Genomic DNA, 18,941 nt, shown 5'->3' on the forward strand with positions numbered 1-18,941 from the left:
AAGATCCCAAGGCGCCACCGGAGGTATAAAAGGAGGCTGAATATGCAGCACTCCCTTCACAAATGTCTGTACTTCAGGAAGAGAAGCCAATTATTTTTGAAACAAAATGGACAAGGCCGAAATTTGAACCTTTATGGATCCTAATTTTAGTCCCAAATTCACTCCTGTTTGAAGGAAGTGAAGTAAACGGCCCAAATGGAACTCCTCCGTAGGAGCAGTCCTGGCCTCACACCAAGAAACATTTTCGCCATATGCGGTGATAATGTTTCGATGTCACGTCCTTCCTAGCCTTAATCAGGGTAGGAATGACCTCCTCCGGAATCCCTTTTTCCGCTAGGATAAGTCTGGGAACAGACAGAGCCCCTGTTGCAGCAGGTCCTGCCTTAGAGGAAGAGGCCACGGTTCTTCTGTGAGCAACTCTTGCAGATCCGGATACCAAGTCCTTCGTAGCCAATCTGGAACAATGAGGATTGTTCTCACTCTTCTTTGCCTTATTATTCTCAACACCTTGGGTATGAGAGGCAAAGGAGGGAACACATAGACCGATCTGAACACCCATGGTGTCAACAGAGCGTCTACAGCTACCGCCTGAGGGTCTCTTGACCAGGCGCAATATCGCTTTAGCTTTTTGTTGAGACGGGACGCCATCATGTCTATCTGAGGCAGTCCCCACCGACCCGCGATCTGTGCGAAGACTTCGTGATGAAGTCCCCACTCTCCCGGATGCAGGTCGTGTCTGCGGAGGAAGTCCGCTTCTCAGTTGTCCACCCCCGGGATGAACACTGCCGACAGTGCGCTTACATGATTCTCCGCCCAGCGAAGAATCCTGGTTGCTTCTGCCATGGCCACTCTGCTCCTTGTGCCGCCTTGGCGGTTTACATGAACCACTGCTGTGACATTGTCCGACTGAATCAGAACCGGTTTGTCCCGAAGTAATGCCTCCGCTTGACGTAGGCTGTTGTATATGGCCCTCAACTCCAGGACGCTGATGTGGAGACAAGTCTCTAGAGTTGACCAGAGACCTTGGAAATTTCTTCCCAGTGTGACTGCTCTCCAACCTCGGAGGCTTGCGTCCGTGGTCACCAGGATCCAGTCCTGAATGCCGAACCTGCAGCCTTCCAGGAGGTGAGCACTGTGCAGCCACCACTGGAGAGATATCCTGGCTCTGGGAGACAGGGTGATCCTTTGATGCATTTGTAAATGAGACCCGGACCATTTGTCCATTAGGTCCCATTAAAAAGTCCTCGCATGGAACCTGCCGAAGGGGATGGCCTCGTACGATGCCACCATCTTCCCCAGGACACGTGTGCAGTGAAGCACTGAAACATTTTTAGCTTTAATAGGTTCCTGACCAGAGCTATGAGCTCCTGAGCCTTTTCCATCGGAAGAAAAACCTTTTTCTGTTCTGTGTCCAGAATCAGGCCCAAAAAGGTCAGACGCGTTGTAGGAACCAGCTGGGATTTCGGAATATTGAGAATCCAGCCGTGCTGTTGCAACGTCCTCACAGACAATGACACGCTGTCCAGTAACTTTCTCTCGAGATCTCGCCTTTATGAGGAGATCGTCCAAGTATGGGATAATTGTGTCGCGCAGGAGCACCATCATTTCCGCCATTACCTTGGTGAAAATTCTCGGGGCCGTGGAAAGCCCAAACGGCAACGTCTGAAATTGGTAATGACAGTCCTGTACCGCAAATCTCAGGAACCCCTGGTGAGGAAGAAAAATCGGAACATGAAGGTAAGCATCCTTTATGTCCAGGGAAACCATCCAATCCCCCCCCTCCAGGCTGGCGATGACCGCTCTGAGCTATTCCATCTTGAACTTTTTCAAGTACAGGTTCAGGGATTTCAGATTCAAAATGGGTCTGACCGAACCGTCCGGTTTCTGAACCACAAACAGGGTTGAGTAATACCCCTTTCCTTGCTGGAGAAGAGGAACCTTGACTATCACCTATTGCAGGTACAATTTTTGAATTGCAGTTAACACTAACTCCCTTTCTGACGGAGAAGCTGGCAGAGCCGATTTGAAGAACCGGCGAGGAGGCATCTCTTCGAATTCCAGCCTGTATCCCTGAGAAACAATCTCTATTGCCCAGGGATCCACCTGTGAGTGAACCCAGACGTGGCTGAAAAATCGAAGACGTGCCCCCACTTGAGCTGACCCCCCCAGGGAAGCCCCAGCGTCATGCGGTGGATTTTGCAGACATAGGGGGGGACTTCTGCTCCTGGGAACTAGCTGTGTGCAGCTTTTTTCCCTTGCCTTTACCTCTGGCAAGAAAGGACGATCCCCGTACCTTTTTGCTTTTATTTGAACGAAAGGACTGCATTTGGTAATGAGGTGCCTTCTTAGTATGTTGTGGGGGAACATAAGGTAAAAAATTCGATTTACCAGCCGTAGCAGTAGAGACAAGGTCCGAGAGGCCTTCTCCTAACAACTCCTCCCCCTTGTAAGGCAACGACTCCATATGCCGCTTTGAGTCGGCATCCCCCGTCCACTGTCGGGTCCACAAGAGTCGCCTAGCAGAAATAGACATAGCATTTATTCTGGAGCTTAGTAAACAAATGTCTCTTTGAGCATCCCTCATATATAACGCAGCATCATTGATATGCTCTAGGGTCATTAGAATGGTATCCTTATCTAGGGTCTCAATCTCCATAGACAAGGAATCTGTCCATGCTGCGACAGCACTACAAACCCAGGCCGATGCCATAGCCGGCCTAACAATAGTACCAGAATGTGTGTAAATGTACTTCATGGTAACTTCCTGCTTACGATCCGCAGGATCCTTGAGGGTAGCAGTATCCTGGGAAGGCAGTGCCACCTTCTTGGATAAGCGTGTCAACGCCTTGTCTACTTTAGGCGAAGATTCCCATCGTATCCTGTCCTTTTGTGGGAAGGGATACGCCATAAGAATCCTTTTGGGAACTTGTAGTCTCCTGTCTGGAGATTCCCAAGCCTTTTCACACAATTCGCTTAGCTCAAATGAGGACAGAAAGGTGATCTCAGGCTTTTTCTCTTTATACATGTGTACCCTCGTGTCAGGGACAGGGGGTTCCTCAGTAATATGCAAAACCTCTTTAATAGCAATGATCATGTAACGAATACCTTTAGCCACTTTTGGCTGTAATTTTGCATCCTCATAGTCGACACTGGGGGGGCGACTATGTCAGTATCTGTGTCAGTGATCTGGGATAATGTGCGTTTCTGAGACCCAGAAGGTCCCAGTGCCACTGGGACAGGCATGGTCTGACTACCGCACTGATCCCTAGCCTCAGTCTTGTCTAATCTCTTATGCAATAAATTTACATTAGCATTCAAGACATTCCACATATCCATCCAGTCCGGTGTCTGCGTTGCCGACGGCGACCTGACAATCATGCACTCCCCCTCCTCCTTAGGCGAGCCTTCATCGTCAAACATGTCGACACACGCGTACCGACACACCCCACACACACACAGGGAAACTCTTTTCTGAAGACAGGTTCCCCTTTGGAGAGACAGAGAGAGAGTATGCCAGCACACACCCCAGTGCTATATGACCCCGGAGAAAAACACAGAATGTTTACCCAGTAGCGCTGCTGTAATGTATAATCGCCAATTATGTGCCCCCCCCCTCTACTTTAAAACCCTCTTTCACCGTGTGTCAAGCAGGGGAGAGTCCGGGGAGCTTCCTCTCAGCAGTGCTGTGGAGAGAAAATGGCGCTGGTGAGTGCTGAGGGAGAAGCCCCGCCACCTCGGCGGCGGGCTTCTGTCCCGCTCAAACTTTGTAAAACATGGCGGGGGCTCTTTTATAGACATGTACAGTGCCCACTTGTACATGTATATAGGTCATTTTGCCATAGGAGAGGTATTCATTGCTGCCCAGGGCGCCCCCCCTGCGCCCTGCACCCTTACAGTGACCGGAGTGTGCGAGGTGTATGGGAGCAATGGCGCACAGCTGCAGTGCTGTGCGTTACCTCAGTGAAGCACCCGAAAGGCTTCTGCTGCCTCAGAGTCTTCTTTCTTCTTTTCTTCCGGCTCTGTGAGGAGAACGGCGGCGCGGCTCTGGGATGAACGCCCAGGACGAACCTGTGTTCCACTCCCTCTGGAGCTAATGGTGTCCAGTAGCCGAGAAGCAGAGCCTATCATTTAAGTAGGTCTGCTTCTCTCTCCTCAGTCCCTCGATGCAGGGAGTCTGTTGCCAGCAGTGCTCCCTGAAAATAAGAAAAAACCTAACAAATATGCTTTCTTAGCAGGAAACTCAGGAGAGATCCCTGCAGTGCACCCATCTCTTCTGGGCACAGTCTAAAAACTGAGGTCTGGAGGAGGGGCATAGAGGGAGGAGCCAGTGCACACCCAGAGTCTAAAGTCTTTCTTAAAGTGCCCATGTCTACTGCGGAGCCCGTCTATCCCCATGGTCCTTACGGAGTCCCAGCATCCTCTAGGACGTTAGAGAAAATTAGGCCACACCCATTATGTGCCTAGAGCACACGCCCCATCCGTAAGGACATGCCCATTGACTGATCATTCTTTTGGCTTTAGTGAGGCAGTGTGGCAGCTCACACCAGGACAAGTGCAAACATCCATGATCTCGGTTAATTCCCAATTAAAAAGATTGTATTGTTACATATATTATGGTCAATTAACAGTAACTGGACTATTAGGAATTTTGTTTTGCTTAGAAAGTATTTTTTTTTTACGTGCAGTACCTTTTTCAGACTGCAGAGGTCAGCTGCAATTACGTCCTACAGAAAGCATTTGGCCGATGGCTATATCTCTGCATGTACGGCAATAGAATAGAAAAGCAGTAACATGATAGCAATGAAAAATAGGGCAAATTGTATAGGATCAGAAGTAACCCTCGGCAGAAGTGCCTAAAATACTAACAGAACATTGCTACTTCCAGAAGGGTCATTTCATAACTTTCACAAATAAAAGTAAAAAGCCAATAAAAATGGTGGTTTTAAAAAGGTATAGGTGAAGAGCATTCTCTTTGGCACAGCCTGAAACAGATATATAAATGAGTCTACCGATATATGTAATACACATATTTATTGAAAAGGTCCTAGAAAATGTAGTTGATGTTGATCTTTATTTAGTACAGTGAGGTACAAAACATTCAGGGGTTTATAGAACAGAAAGGATGAAATAGTAACTTGCGCCCTAGCCGCAGCTTGACACTCGTCCACAAGAACACCACTCCTTTCTAGAAACAAAGTACACAGAAGGACGGTCTCCAAGTGCTGCTATATAAAACACTTGAATCTGTATGTCTCTGAAAAAGTCCTCAAAGAAAAGACATAGCAACAGACATATTCATAAGGAAATCTTCAAGTCTCTGTTGGTCAATAGCTGTATCACTGGAACTGACCTTTACTATAAACAATACGTTCACATAAAGGTTTCTTTCATTTCATACACTCAGGTAATGTGGCATCAGACAAACACACTGTGGCTCATTAAAACAAGGCTTATCTTTATACTAAGCCCTATGTGCCTCAAAAGGTATATTTAAATCCTCTCCTCTGTGGGGACCTTCTGCACCCTCGTAAATCCACTCCTTTTACTTCAATAGGATTCCCAGTAATTAGACTCCATAAGGCTCATTAAAAAAATAAGAATTTACTTACCGATAATTCTATTTCTCATAGTCCGTAGTGGATGCTGGGACTCCGTCAGGACCATGGGGAATAGCGGGCTCCGCAGGAGACAGGGCACATCTAAAAAAGCTTTTAGGTCACATGGTGCGTACTGGCTCCTCCCCCTATGACCCTCCTCCAAGCCTCAGTTAGGTACTGTGCCCGGACGAGCGTACACAATAAGGAAGGATCTTGAATCCCGGGTAAGACTCATACCAGCCACACCAATCACACCGTACAACTTGTGATCTGAACCCAGTTAACAGTATGATAACACAAACGAAGTAGCCTCTGAACAGATGGCTCACAACAACAGTAATAACCCGATTTTTGTAACAATAACTATGTACAAGCATTGCAGACAATCCGCACTTGGGATGGGCGCCCAGCATCCACTACGGACTATGAGAAATAGAATTATCGGTAAGTAAATTCTTATTTTCTCTAACGTCCTAGTGGATGCTGGGACTCCGTCAGGACCATGGGGATTATACCAAAGCTCCCAAACGGGCGGGAGAGTGCGGATGACTCTGCAGCACCGAATGAGAGAACTCCAGGTCCTCTTTAGCCAGAGTATCAAATTTGTAAAATTTTACAAACGTGTTCTCCCCTGACCACGTAGCTGCTCGGCAAAGTTGTAATGCCGAGACTCCTCGGGCAGCCGCCCAGGATGAGCCCACTTTCCTTGTGGAATGGGCCTTTACAGATTTAGGCTGTGGCAGGCCTGCCACAGAATGTGCAAGTTGGATTGTACTACATATCCAACGTGCAATCGTCTGTTTAGACGCAGGAGCACCCAACTTGTTGGGTGCATACAATGTAAACAACGAGTCAGATTTTCTGACTCCAGCTGTCCTTGAAATATATATTTTTAATGCTCTGACAACGTCCAGTAACTTGGAGTCCTCCAAGTCGCTAGTAGCCGCAGGCACCACAATAGGCTGGTTCAAGTGAAATGCCGAAACCACCTTAGGGAGAAATTGAGGACGTGTCCTCAATTCTGCCCTGTCCGAATGGAATATCAGATATGGGCTTTTGTATGACAAAGCTGCCAACTCCGAAACTCTCCTGGCTGAAGCCAGGGCCAACAGCATGGTTACCTTCCATGTAAGGTATTTTAAATCTACCGATTTTAAAGGCTCAAACCAATGAGATTTGAGAAAATTTAGAACCACGTTCAAATCCCACGGTGCCACTGGAGGCACTATTGGGGGTTGTATATGTAGTACACCTTTGACAAAAGTTTGTACTTCAGGCACTGACGCCAATTCCTTCTGGAAGAAAATTGATAAGGCCGAAATTTGAACTTTAATGGACCCCAATTTGAGGCCCATAGACAATCCTGCTTGCAGGAAATGTAAGAATCGACCCAATTGAAATTCTTCCGTTGGAGCCTTCTTGGCCTCACACCACGCAACATATTTTCTCCAAATGCGGTGATAATGTTGTGCGGTCACTTCTTTCCTGGCTTTAATTAAAGTAGGAATAACTTCCTCAGGAATGCCCTTCTCTTTTAGAATCCGGCGTTCAACCGCCATGCCGTCAAACGCAGCCGCGGTAAGTCTTGGAACATACAAGGTCCCTGCTGAAGCAGATCCCTTCTTAGAGGTAGAGGCCACGGCCGTGAGCATCTCTTGAAGTTCCGGATACCAAGTTCTTCTTGGCCAGTCCGGAGCTACCAGTATTGTTCTTACTCCTCTTTTCCGTATAATTCTCAGTACCTTTGGTATGAGAGGCAGAGGAGGGAACACATACACTGACTGGTACACCCACGGTGTTACCAGAGCGTCCACAGCTATTGCCTGAGGGTCTCTTGACCTGGCGCAATACCTGTCCAATTTTTTGTTGAGGCGAGACGCCATCATGTCCACCTTTGGTTTTTCCCAACGGTTCACAATCATGTGGAAAACTTCTGGATGAAGTCCCCACTCTCCCGGGTGAAGGTCGTGTCTGCTGAGGAAATCTGCTTCCCAGTTGTCCACTCCCGGGATGAACACTGCTGACAGTGCTACGACATGATTCTCCGCCCAGCGCAGAATCCTTGCAGCTTCTGCCATTGCACTCCTGCTTCTCGTGCCGCCTTGTCGGTTTACGTGGGCGACTGCCGTGATGTTGTCGGACTGGATCAACACCGGCTGACCCTGAAGCAGCGATTTTGCCAGGCTTAGAGCATTGTAGATCGCTCTTAGCTCCAGTATATTTATGTGAAGAGACGTCTCCAGGTTTGACCACACGCCCTGGAAGTTTCTTCCCTTTGTGACTGCTCCCCAACCTCGTAGGCTGGCATCCGTAGTCACCAGGACCCAGTCCTGTATGCCGAATCTGCGGCCCACTAACAGATGGGCAGTCTGCAACCACCACAGGAGAGACAACCTTGTTCTCGGTGACAGTGTTATCCGCTGATGCATGTGCAGATGCGATCCGGACCATTTGTCCAGCAGATCCCACTGAAATGTTCGTGCATGGAATCTGCCGAATGGAATCGCTTCGTACGAAGCCACCATCTTTCCCAGGACTCTTGTGCATTGATGTACTGACACAGTTCCTGGTTTTAGGAGGTTCTTGACAAGTTCGGATAACTCCCTTGCTTTCTCTTCCGGGAGAAATACCTTTTTCTGAACCGTGTCCAGAATCATGCCCAGGAACAGCAGATGTGTTGTCGGGGTCAATTGAGATTTTGGAAGATTTAGAATCCACCCGTGTTGCTGAAGCACTACTTGTGTTAGCGCTACACCGACTTCCAGCTGTTCTCTGGACTTTGCCCTTATCAGGAGATCGTCCAAGTAAGGGATAATTAATACGCCTTTTCTTCGTAGAAGAACCATCATTTCGGTCATTACCTTGGTAAAGACCCGAGGGGCCGTGGACAACCCAAACGGCAGCGTTTGAAACTGATAATGACAGTCTTGTATCACGAACCTGAGATACCCTTGGTGTGAGGGGTAAATCGGGACATGTAGATAAGCATCTTTTATGTCCAAGGACACCATGAAGTCTCCTTCTTCCAGATTCGCTATCACTGCTCTGAGTGACTCCATCTTGAACTTGAATTTCTTTATGTACAGGTTCAAGGATTTCAGATTTAGAATAGGCCTTACCGAACCGTCCGGTTTCGGTACCACAAATAGTGTGGAATAATACCCCTTTCCCTGTTGTAGGAGGGGTACCTTGACTATCACCTGCTGAGAATACAGCTTGTGAATGGCTTCCAAAACCGACGTCCTTTCTGAGGGAGACGTTGGTAAAGCAGACTTTAGGAACCGGCGAGGGGGAGACCTTTCGAACTCCAGCATGTAACCCTGAGATACTATCTGCAGGACCCACGGGTCCACTTGTGAGTGAACCCATTGATTGCTGAAAATCTTGAGTCGACCCCCCACCGTTCCTGAGTCCGCTTGTAAAGCCCCAGCGTCATGCTGATGGCTTTGTAGAAGCCGGGGCGGGCTTCTGTTCCTGGGCAGGGGCTGCTTGCTGCCCTTTCTTACCCTTTCCTCTGCCTCGCGGCAGATAAGACTGTCCTTTTGGTCGCTTTTTATAGGAGCGAAAGGACTGCGGCTGAAAAGACGGTGTCTTTTTCTGTTGGGAGGGGGTCTGAGGTAAAAAAGTGGATTTGCCGGCAGTTGCCGTGGCCACCAGGTCCGAAAGACCGACCCCAAACAATTCCTCTCCTTTATATGGCAATACTTCCATATGCCTCTTGGAATCCGCATCACCTGACCACTGTCGCGTCCATAAACTTCTTCTGGCAGATATGGACATCGCGCTTACTCTTGATGCTAGAGTACAAACATCCCTCTGAGCATCTCGCATATAAAGGAAAGCATCCTTTAATTGCTCTAGAGTCAATAAAATACTGTCCCTATCCAGGGTATCAATATTTTCAGTCAGAGAATCCAACCACACTACCCCAGCACTGCACATCCAGGCTGAGGCTATTGCCGGTCGCAGTATAACACCAGTATGTGTGTATATACTCTTCAGTGTAGTTTCCAGCCTCCTATCTGCTGGATCCTTGAGGGCGGCCGTATCAGGAGACGGCAACGCCACTTGCTTTGATAAACGTGTGAGCGCCTTATCCACCCTAGGGGGTGTTTCCCAGCGCGCCCTAACCTCTGGTGGGAAAGGGTATAATGCCAATAACTTCTTGGAAATTAGCAGTTTTCTATCGGGGTTAACCCACGCTTCATCACACACGTCATTCAATTCCTCTGATTCTGGAAAAAATACAGGTAGTTTTTTCACCCCCCACATAATACCCCTTTTTGAGGTACCAGCAGTATCAGAGATCTGCAAAGCCTCCTTCATTGCCGTGATCATATAACGTGTGGCCCTATTGGAAAATACGTTTGTTTCTTCACCGTCGACACTAGATTCATCTGTGTCGGTACCCGTGTCGACTGACTGAGGTAAAGGACGTTTTACAGCCCCTGACGGTGTCTGAGACGCCTGAACCGGTACTAACTGGTTTGCCGGGCATCTTATTTCGTCAACTGACTTTTGTAATGTGCTGACATTATCACGTAATTCCATAACTAAAGCCATCCATTCCGGTGTCGACTCCCTAGGGGGTGACATTACCATCATCGGCAATTGCTCTGCCTCCACACCAACATCGTCCTCATACATGTCGACACACACGTACCGACACACAGCAGCCACACAGGGAATGCTCTAATCGAAGACAGGACCCCCTAGCCCTTTGGGGAGACAGAGGGAGAGTTTGCCAGCACACACCAAAAGCGCTATAAATGTATATAAACAACCCTAGAAGGTGTTGTTTACTATATATGCGCTCTTAATATATAAATATCGCCAATTTATGCCCCCCTTCTCTTTGTTACCCTGTTTCTGTAGTGCAGTGCAGGGGAGAGACCTGGGAGCCTTCCTCACCAGCGGAGCTGAGCAGGAAAATGGCGCTGAGTGCTGAGGAGAATAAGCTCCGCCCCTTTTTTGGCGGGCTTTTCCCCGGTTTTTAAGAAACTGGCCTGGGTTAAAATACATACATATAGCCTTAATGGCTATATGTGATGTATTTATTTTGCCACTAAAGGTAATTATATTGCTGCCCAGGGCGCCCCCAGCAGCGCCCTGCACCCTCCGTGACTGAGTCAGTGAGCCGTGTGACAACAATGGCGCACAGCTGCCGTGCGCTACCTTCAAGAAGACTGAGGAGTCTTCTGCCGCCTGCTCTCCGGACCTCCGTTCTGCCGTCTCTTCAGCGTCTGTAAGGGGGATCGGCGGCGCGGCTCCGGGACGAACCCCAGGCTGACCTGTGTTCCGACTCCCTCTGGAGCCAAGTGTCCAGTAGCCTAAGACTCCAATCCATCCTGCACGCAGGTGAGTTGGAAATCTCTCCCCTAAGTCCCTCGATGCAGTGATCCTGTTGCCAGCAGGAATCACTGAGATTGAAACCTAAAAAAAAACTTTTCTAAACAGCTCTTTAGGAGAGCCACCTAGATTGCACCCTCTCGGACGGGCACAAAAACCTAACTGAGGCTTGGAGGAGGGTCATAGGGGGAGGAGCCAGTACGCACCATGTGACCTAAAAGCTTTTTTAGATGTGCCCTGTCTCCTGCGGAGCCCGCTATTCCCCATGGTCCTGACGGAGTCCCAGCATCCACTAGGACGTTAGAGAAATATATTTATTTTCACAAACCGTGTGAATACAACGCGTTTCGGATAAAAATCCACCCCGAGGAAGACTTTTTAGCCAAAACGCGTTGGTGCGGATACAGGAGGACTCCAGGCTTGACCTTATTGCTGACTTGGATATCCACTCTACGGATTTGCTACATCTAGAATCGTAGTGGTTGGCAATATTACCCTTTTCCAGCTAAGGGGTGTGTGTGGAAGTGGCCTTGCCTGTCCAAATTTTGGTACCTCCTCCCGTTTTGTTTTTTGTGTTTTTAAAAAAAAATGTTTTATATGTTTCACACTGTTTGTGAAAATAAATATATTTTATAATGAGACTTGGGTACACACGGATAGATATATCTGCAGATCAATTGATCTGCAGATACAGGTTGAGTATCCCTTATCCAAAATGCTTGGGACCAGAGGTATTTTGGATATCGGATTTTTCCGTATTTTGGAATAATTGCATACCATAATGAGATATCATGGCGATGGGACCTAAGTCTAAGCACAGAATGCATTTATGTTTCATATACACCTTATACACACAGCCTGAAGTCAATTTTATCCAATATTTTTTATAACTTTGTGCATTAAACAAAGTGTGTCTACATTCACACAATTTATTTATGTTTCATATGCAGCTTATGCACACAGCCTGAAGGTCATTTAATACAATATTTGTAATAACTTTGTGTATTAAACAAAGTTTGTGTACATTGTGCCATCAAAAAACAAAGGTTTCACTATTTCACTCTCACTCAAAAAAGTCCGTATTTCGGAATATTCCTTATTTCGGAATATTTGGATATGGGATACTCAACCTGTATATCTATCTATCTATAGCCGGGCCGGGCAATGTGTTGAGCATACACACTGCCCGATCCATAGGAAATGACGTCAGCTGTCAATCCCTGCCTGCTGCCGCAGCTTGTGTACAGGTGGTCGGAGTGTGTGAACGATGGTGTTCACACACAAATCGCCCGTACACACTGGCCGACGGACCTGCGATATATCGGCCGTTCAATAGAACGGCCGATATATCGGCCAGTGTGTACGGGCCTTTATGGAGTCTAATTCCTGGGAATCCTATTGAAGTAAAAGGAGTGGATTTATGGGGGTGCAGAAGGTCCCCACAGAGGAGAGGATTTAAAGATACCTTTTGAGGCACATAGGGCTTAGTATAAAGGTAAGCCTTGTTTTAATGAGCCACAGTGTGTTTTTCTGATGCCACATTACCTGAGTGCATGAAGTTATGAAAGAAACCTTTATGGGAACGTATTGTTTATAGTAAAGGTCAGTTCCAGTGATACAGCTATTGACCAACAGAAACTTGAAGATTTCCTTATGAATGTGACTGATGCTGTCTTTTCTTTGAGGACTTTTTCAGAGACATACAGATTTGCGTGTTATATAGCAGCGCTATCTGTACTTTGATTCAGGGGTTTACGTACGAAGCTTCGGAGCATATTTATGGCCGATATTTAAAAGGGCAATGATTTTTAAAGCCAGACACGGCCAGCAGAAGCATTGCCCTTTTAAATATCGGGCATTCTGACGCTTTGTAATTAAACCCATCGGCTTTGAGAAGGAGATAGCATCATTATGGCGTTATCCTGATCGACTATACATTTCCTATGAACTTTCAATAAATATGGGGGTAATTCCAAGTTGATCGCAGCAGGATTTTTGATAGCAATTGGGCAAAACCATGTGCACTGCAGGGGAGGCAGATATAACATGTGCAGATAGAGTTAGATTTGGGTGGGTTATTTTATTTCTGTGCAGGGTACTGGCTGCTTTATTTTTACACTGCAAATTAGATTGCAGATTGAACACACCACACCCAAATCTAACTTTCTCTGCACATGTTATATCTGCCTCCCCTGCAGTGCACATGGTTTTGCCCAATTGCTATCAAAAATCCTGCTGCGATCAACTTGGAATTACCCCCTATATGCGTTCTCATACATCTTTGCTATAGTCGCGCCAAACAGCCACTCTTGGCGCAACAAGCATCTTTTTTCTCAAAATCTGTGTGCGTTATGTGCCACGCCACGCCTAATGACAAGAAGCAATAAATCTACATTGCTAGCGTACACTGACTACTGGGGCTTGCAGTCCTGGTACACCTGTGCAACTAAATCGCAAAAAATGATCAGAAACCAGCAGCTGCAGCTATTCCTCTCACCGCGTTTCATTATGCAGAATCTGCAACTTTGTTCGTAGGTTGTTCCAATTCCTTAGCAACAAAAGTCACAGCCAGCATTCCGGGTACACTGAGCGGTTTTGTACGTGGCTACGATGTGACCAGGATGCATTATTTAGGGAACAGGTACGCTACCCATGTCGGGTGTGTGTGTCGCGCCATGCATCTTGCGCTGTATGGTGTAAAGACGCTGGGTGTACTTACTGCAGATCAGTGTACTCATTTTTACAGTATATTTGGTTCAACCTGCGCCAAAGAGACGTTTCTTCACCTCTACCTTTTACGTGGTTTCTGGAACCCTCTTTCTCTCTGACAGCTAACACTACCAGAGATTCTGGTCACTACAGTAGAGGGGTGCGGTTCCCCCTTCCGACACAATATTTTAAAAGGCGCAACTGGTTACTTCCACATCGCTGCAGTTTAGTTTTGAGCATTTCCAATGACAATGCTGTTTTTAAATCAAATCAATATATTAATGTTGTACAATACTAATCTATAGTTTCACTCTGAATCTCCTATATAATAGCCCAGATCTGTGACTGTGCCTCATTTGCTAACACTGGGCGGAGTCACAACACTGGGCGGAGTTAGTCAAATGAGTCACAGATCTGGGCAAATCTATAGGAGACTAGGAGCAGAAGCAGATGGTATGGGCATGGCACAGGCAGGGGTGCAATCCTTCCAGCTTTCTTCAGGCAGACAGGGGTGCATACCTCCCAGCTTTCTTCAGACGGAAGGAGGGACACATGCACAGCGAAAAGTGGGCGTGGCTTCGCGGATGACCCGCGCTCGCGAGCCACGCCCCATTTTTGTCAGTGAGGGGGCATACCCAGCGCTCTGTGAGCTGCTGGCATGCCCCCAGGGGCGGATTATGAGTCCGGGGGGCCCAGGGCACTTGAGACAGGGGGACCCTATCTCATTGCTGTGCCTGCTGTGGGTTTGGGGGCGTGGCCTAATCGCGGATGCGTGGCCATGCCCCTTATGCAAATTCCGGGATTTTTTTATTTTATATTTTTATGGGATTTTGGCCCCTCAGCTAGGGGTAAATCCAGAGGGGGTGGTCGCTCCCCCCTACACACCCGCACAGGCAGAAGAAAGCAGGGAGGCTGCTGCCTCCCTGCAACACCACAGACCTGCCAACACGCAGCAGCGTGTGCTGACTGTAGCACAATGCTGCTGCTGTTACTGGCAGGACGGGGGGAGCTTCAGAGCTGGGACAGAGCTACTCCAGCCGGGGGGCCCCCTAAAACTGTGGGGCCCGCGGTACGTACCCCCTGGGCCCCCCCCCCCCCCTTAATCCAGATCTGCTGCCGGGCCCCCCCCCCTTAATCCGTACCCCCTGATGCCCCTTCTCCCTCTGTCTTCACTAAATAGACGCTAAGCAGAACAGCAAGTACAGGAGCCTCCCAACTGCCCCCCCCCCACCCACCGCGGGACACTGCGGCCCGCGGGTGGGACAGACCCCAAAAACTGCATGCAAGGGTTAAGGGGGCGTAGCCCCTTGCAACGGTGTGAAGAGCGCCCGTAGGGCGCGATGAAGCACCTAGTTGTAAATAAGAGGCATTTGATTTCCAGGTTTACAGCAGTTACTCCAAATATAATGAAAGTGAGGAAACTGTTCTCACCTATGAAGTTTCTGGGGCTCAGTAGTGTTCTGCATCCCACTCTCCTCCGAATGATTGCGCTTCATAGACTGCAACAGAAGGAAGAATATATAGGGAGGTGTTCAATTGTTTGAAAAGTCAGTTGAAAGTCTGTTTTTTCCTATCTAATAGGCAGACACCCAACCGACTTTTCAAACAATTGAATTCCACCCATAGAGACCGTCTCTCAAGAAACTCACGCATTGTGCCCCTTCAATGGAAGATTGTGGGTGATTTTGTTTAGAGTTCACTTTATGACTGGCCACTTCTACCCTCACCCCTTCATTCGGAGCCAAATCTCGTGGTTTGGTTGCGTGAAATGATCGGAATGTACAATTTGTGTGAACATTTTAACCTTAGGACGGCAACTGCTGCAGCTATACTCACCTTACCAGCCACCTTGCCTGGAGAGTCAGCAGGCTCTGCTATCTTTTCAGATCCCAATGGTAAATAGATCCGGGGAGGTTTGGGCGGGGGCTTCATCGAAGGGTCCTCACTGAATATCAATTTTTTTGCAGGGAAATTACTGTAATACACAAGTAAGCTATTTTCAAATACTAAAAGCAGATGGAACAGAGACAACTTCATACACTATATAACACATCCCCTTCTCCTGCAGCCACTGTACAGTCCTACACCAAAATAAGGACTCTTATGAGACATCCCCAGTTTACACCCTTCCATCAGTTGCAATGGTAGAGAAGCTCAATGTAGCATGGAGGAGGATTAGGTAAGGGCAAGTCACACACTTGAACCTCCAACATCACATAACTAGAGCACAGAAGAATATATATGCAGATGATTAATAAGAAGCCACCTGTAATTTTCAGAAAATCCTTGGGAGCCTGCAGACATAGAAACTGGAAGGGGCGGGCTCAGTGTTGTCAAGGTGCCGCATGGCGGTAGAATGCTCATCATCAGTCGCCCCCATGTTGCAAAATTGATGTTCATTTGGGTGGCCCGAAGGAAATCCTTTCCTGGAAAGAAAAAATAAGAATTTACTTACCGATAATTCTATTTCTCATAGTCCGTAGTGGATGCTGGGACTCCGTAAGGACCATGGGGAATAGCGGCTCCGCAGGAGACTGGGCACAAAAGTAAAAGCTTGAACTAGCTGGTGTGCACTGGCTCCTCCCCCTATGACCCTCCTCCAAGCCTCAGTTAGGATACTGTGCCCGGACGAGCGTACATAATAAGGAAGGATATTGAATCCCGGGTAAGACTCATACCAGCCACACCAATCACACCGTACAACCTGTGATCTGAACCCAGTTAACAGTATGATAAACGAAGGAGCCTCTGAAAAGATGGCTCACAACAATAATAACCCGAATTTTGTAACAATAACTATATACAAGTATTGCAGACAATCCGCACTTGGGATGGGCGCCCAGCATCCACTACGGACTATGAGAAATAGAATTATCGGTAAGTAAATTCTTATTTTCTCTAACGTCCTAAGTGGATGCTGGGACTCCGTAAGGACCATGGGGATTATACCAAAGCTCCCAAACGGGCGGGAGAGTGCGGATGACTCTGCAGCACCGAATGAGAGAACTCCAGGTCCTCCTCAGCCAGGGTATCAAATTTGTAGAATTTAGCAAACGTGTTTTCCCCTGACCAAGTAGCTGCTCGGCAAAGTTGTAAAGCCGAGACCCCTCGGGCAGCCGCCCAAGATGAGCCCACCTTCCTTGTGGAATGGGCTTTTACAGATTTTGGCTGTGGCAGGCCTGCCACAGAATGTGCAAGCTGAATTGTACTACAAATCCAACGAGCAATCGTCTGCTTAGAAGCAGGAGCACCCCGCTTGTTGGGTGCATACAGGATAAACAGCGAGTCAGATTTCCTGACTCCAGCCGTCCTGGAAATATATATTTTCAGGGCCCTGACTACGTCCAGTAACTTGGAGTCCTCCAAGTCCCTAGTAGCCGCAATCACCACAATAGGCTGGTTCACGTGAAACGCTGAAACCACCTTTGGGAGAAATTGAGGACGAGTCCTCAATTCTGCCCTATCCGTGTGAAAAATCAGGTAAGGGCTTTTATAAGATAAAGCCGCCAATTCTGAGACACGCCTGGCTGAAGCCAGGGCTAACAGCATTACCACCTTCCATGTGAGATATTTTAATTCCACAGTGGTGAGTGGTTCAAACCAATGTGATTTTAGGAACCCCAAAACCACATTGAGATCCCAAGGTGCCACCGGGGGCACAAAAGGAGGCTGTATATGCAGTACCCCTTTGACAAACGTCTGGACTTCAGGCACTGAAGCCAGTTCTGTTTGGAAGAAAATCGACAGGGCCGAAATTTGAACCTTAATGGACCCTAATTTTAGGCCCATAGACAGTCCTGTTTGCAGGAAATGTAGGAAGCGACCCAGTTGAAATTCCTCTGTAGGGGCCTCTTTGGCCTCACACCACGCAACATATTTTCGCCAAATGCGGTGATAATGTTTCGCGGTTACATCCTTCCTGGCCTTTATCAGGGTAGGGATGACTTCTTCTGGAATGCCTTTTTCCTTCAGGATCCGGCGTTCAACCGCCATGCCGTCAAACGCAGCCGCGGTAAGTCTTGGAACAGACAAGGTCCCTGCTGGAGCAGGTCCTTTCTTAGAGGTAGAGGCCACGGGTCCTCCGTGAGCATCTCTTGAAGTTCCGGGTACCAAGTCCTTCTTGGCCAATCCGGAACCACGAGTATAGTTCTTACTCCTCTCCTTTTTATGATTCTCAGTACTTTTGGTATGAGAGGCAGAGGAGGGAACACATACACTGACTGGTACACCCATGGTGTTACCAGAGCGTCCACCGCTATTGCCTGAGGGTCCCTTGACCTGGCGCAATATCTGTCTAGTTTTTTGTTGAGACGGGACGCCATCATGTCCACCTTTGGTTTTTCCCAACGGTTTACCATCTCTTGGAAGACTTCTGGATGAAGTCCCCACTCCCCCGGGTGAAGGTCGTGTCTGCTGAGGAAGTCCGCTTCCCAGTTGTCCACTCCCGGAATGCACACTGCTGACAGTGCTATCACATGATTCTCCGCCCAGCGAAGAATCCTTGCAGCTTCTGCCATCGCCCTCCTGCTTCTCGTGCCGCCCTGTCTGTTTACGTGGGCGACTGACGTGATGTTGTCCGATTGGATCAATACCGCCTGACCCTGAAGCAGGGGTTTTGCTTGACTTAGGGCATTGTAAATGGCCCTTAGTTCCAGAATGTTTATATGAAGAGATGTTTCCATGCTTGACCACAAGCCCTGGAAATTTTGTCCCTGTGTGACTGCTCCCCAGCCTCTCAGGCTGGCATCTGTGGTCACCAGGATCCAATCCTGAATGCCGAATCTGCGGCCCTCTAGTAGATGAGCACTCTGCAGCCACCACAGAAGAGACACCCTTGTCCTTGGCGACAGGGTTATCCGCTGATGCATCTGAAGATGCGATCCGGACCATTTGTCCAGAAGATCCCACTGAAACGTTCTTGCATGGAATCTTCCGAATGGAATCGCTTCGTAAGAAGCCACCATTTTTCCCAGGACCCTCGTGCACTGATGCACTGACACCTGGCCTGGTTTTAGGAGATTCCTGACTAGCTCGGATAACTCCCTGGCCTTCTCCGCTGGGAGAAACACCTTTTTCTGGACTGTGTCCAGAATCATTCCTAGGACCAGGAGACGTGTCGTTGGAATCAGCTGCGATTTTGGAATATTTAGAATCCACCCGTGCTGACGTAACACTAACTGAGATAGTGCTACTCCGACTTCTAACTGTTCCCTGGACCTTGCCCTTATCAGGAGATCGTCCAAGTAAGGGATAATTAAAACGCCTTTTCTTCGAAGAAGAATCATC

At 48.0% G+C, this 18,941-nt stretch overlaps 1 protein-coding gene across 4 annotated transcripts in view; it reads right to left on the reverse strand.

Moving 5' to 3' along the window:
- Positions 1-18,941, reverse strand: part of PKN3 (protein kinase N3) — a 138,554-nt gene that overhangs the window by 90,148 nt on the left and 29,465 nt on the right. For all 4 annotated transcript variants that reach the window (XR_010182962.1, XR_010182961.1, XR_010182960.1 and 1 more), the window contains exons 10-12: positions 15,922-16,081; positions 15,492-15,630; positions 15,087-15,154 (exon numbers count right to left, since the gene is read on the reverse strand). Coding sequence is in view for 1 of the 4 variants with exons in the window: in XM_063936446.1 (XP_063792516.1) it covers positions 15,087-15,154; positions 15,492-15,630; positions 15,922-16,081 (367 nt within the window). In the remaining 3 variants the exon portion in view is untranslated. The remainder of the gene's footprint in view (positions 1-15,086; positions 15,155-15,491; positions 15,631-15,921; positions 16,082-18,941) is intronic.

This window comes from Pseudophryne corroboree, chromosome 8 (genome assembly GCF_028390025.1).
Source record: "Pseudophryne corroboree isolate aPseCor3 chromosome 8, aPseCor3.hap2, whole genome shotgun sequence".
Lineage (NCBI taxonomy): Eukaryota > Metazoa > Chordata > Amphibia > Anura > Myobatrachidae > Pseudophryne > Pseudophryne corroboree.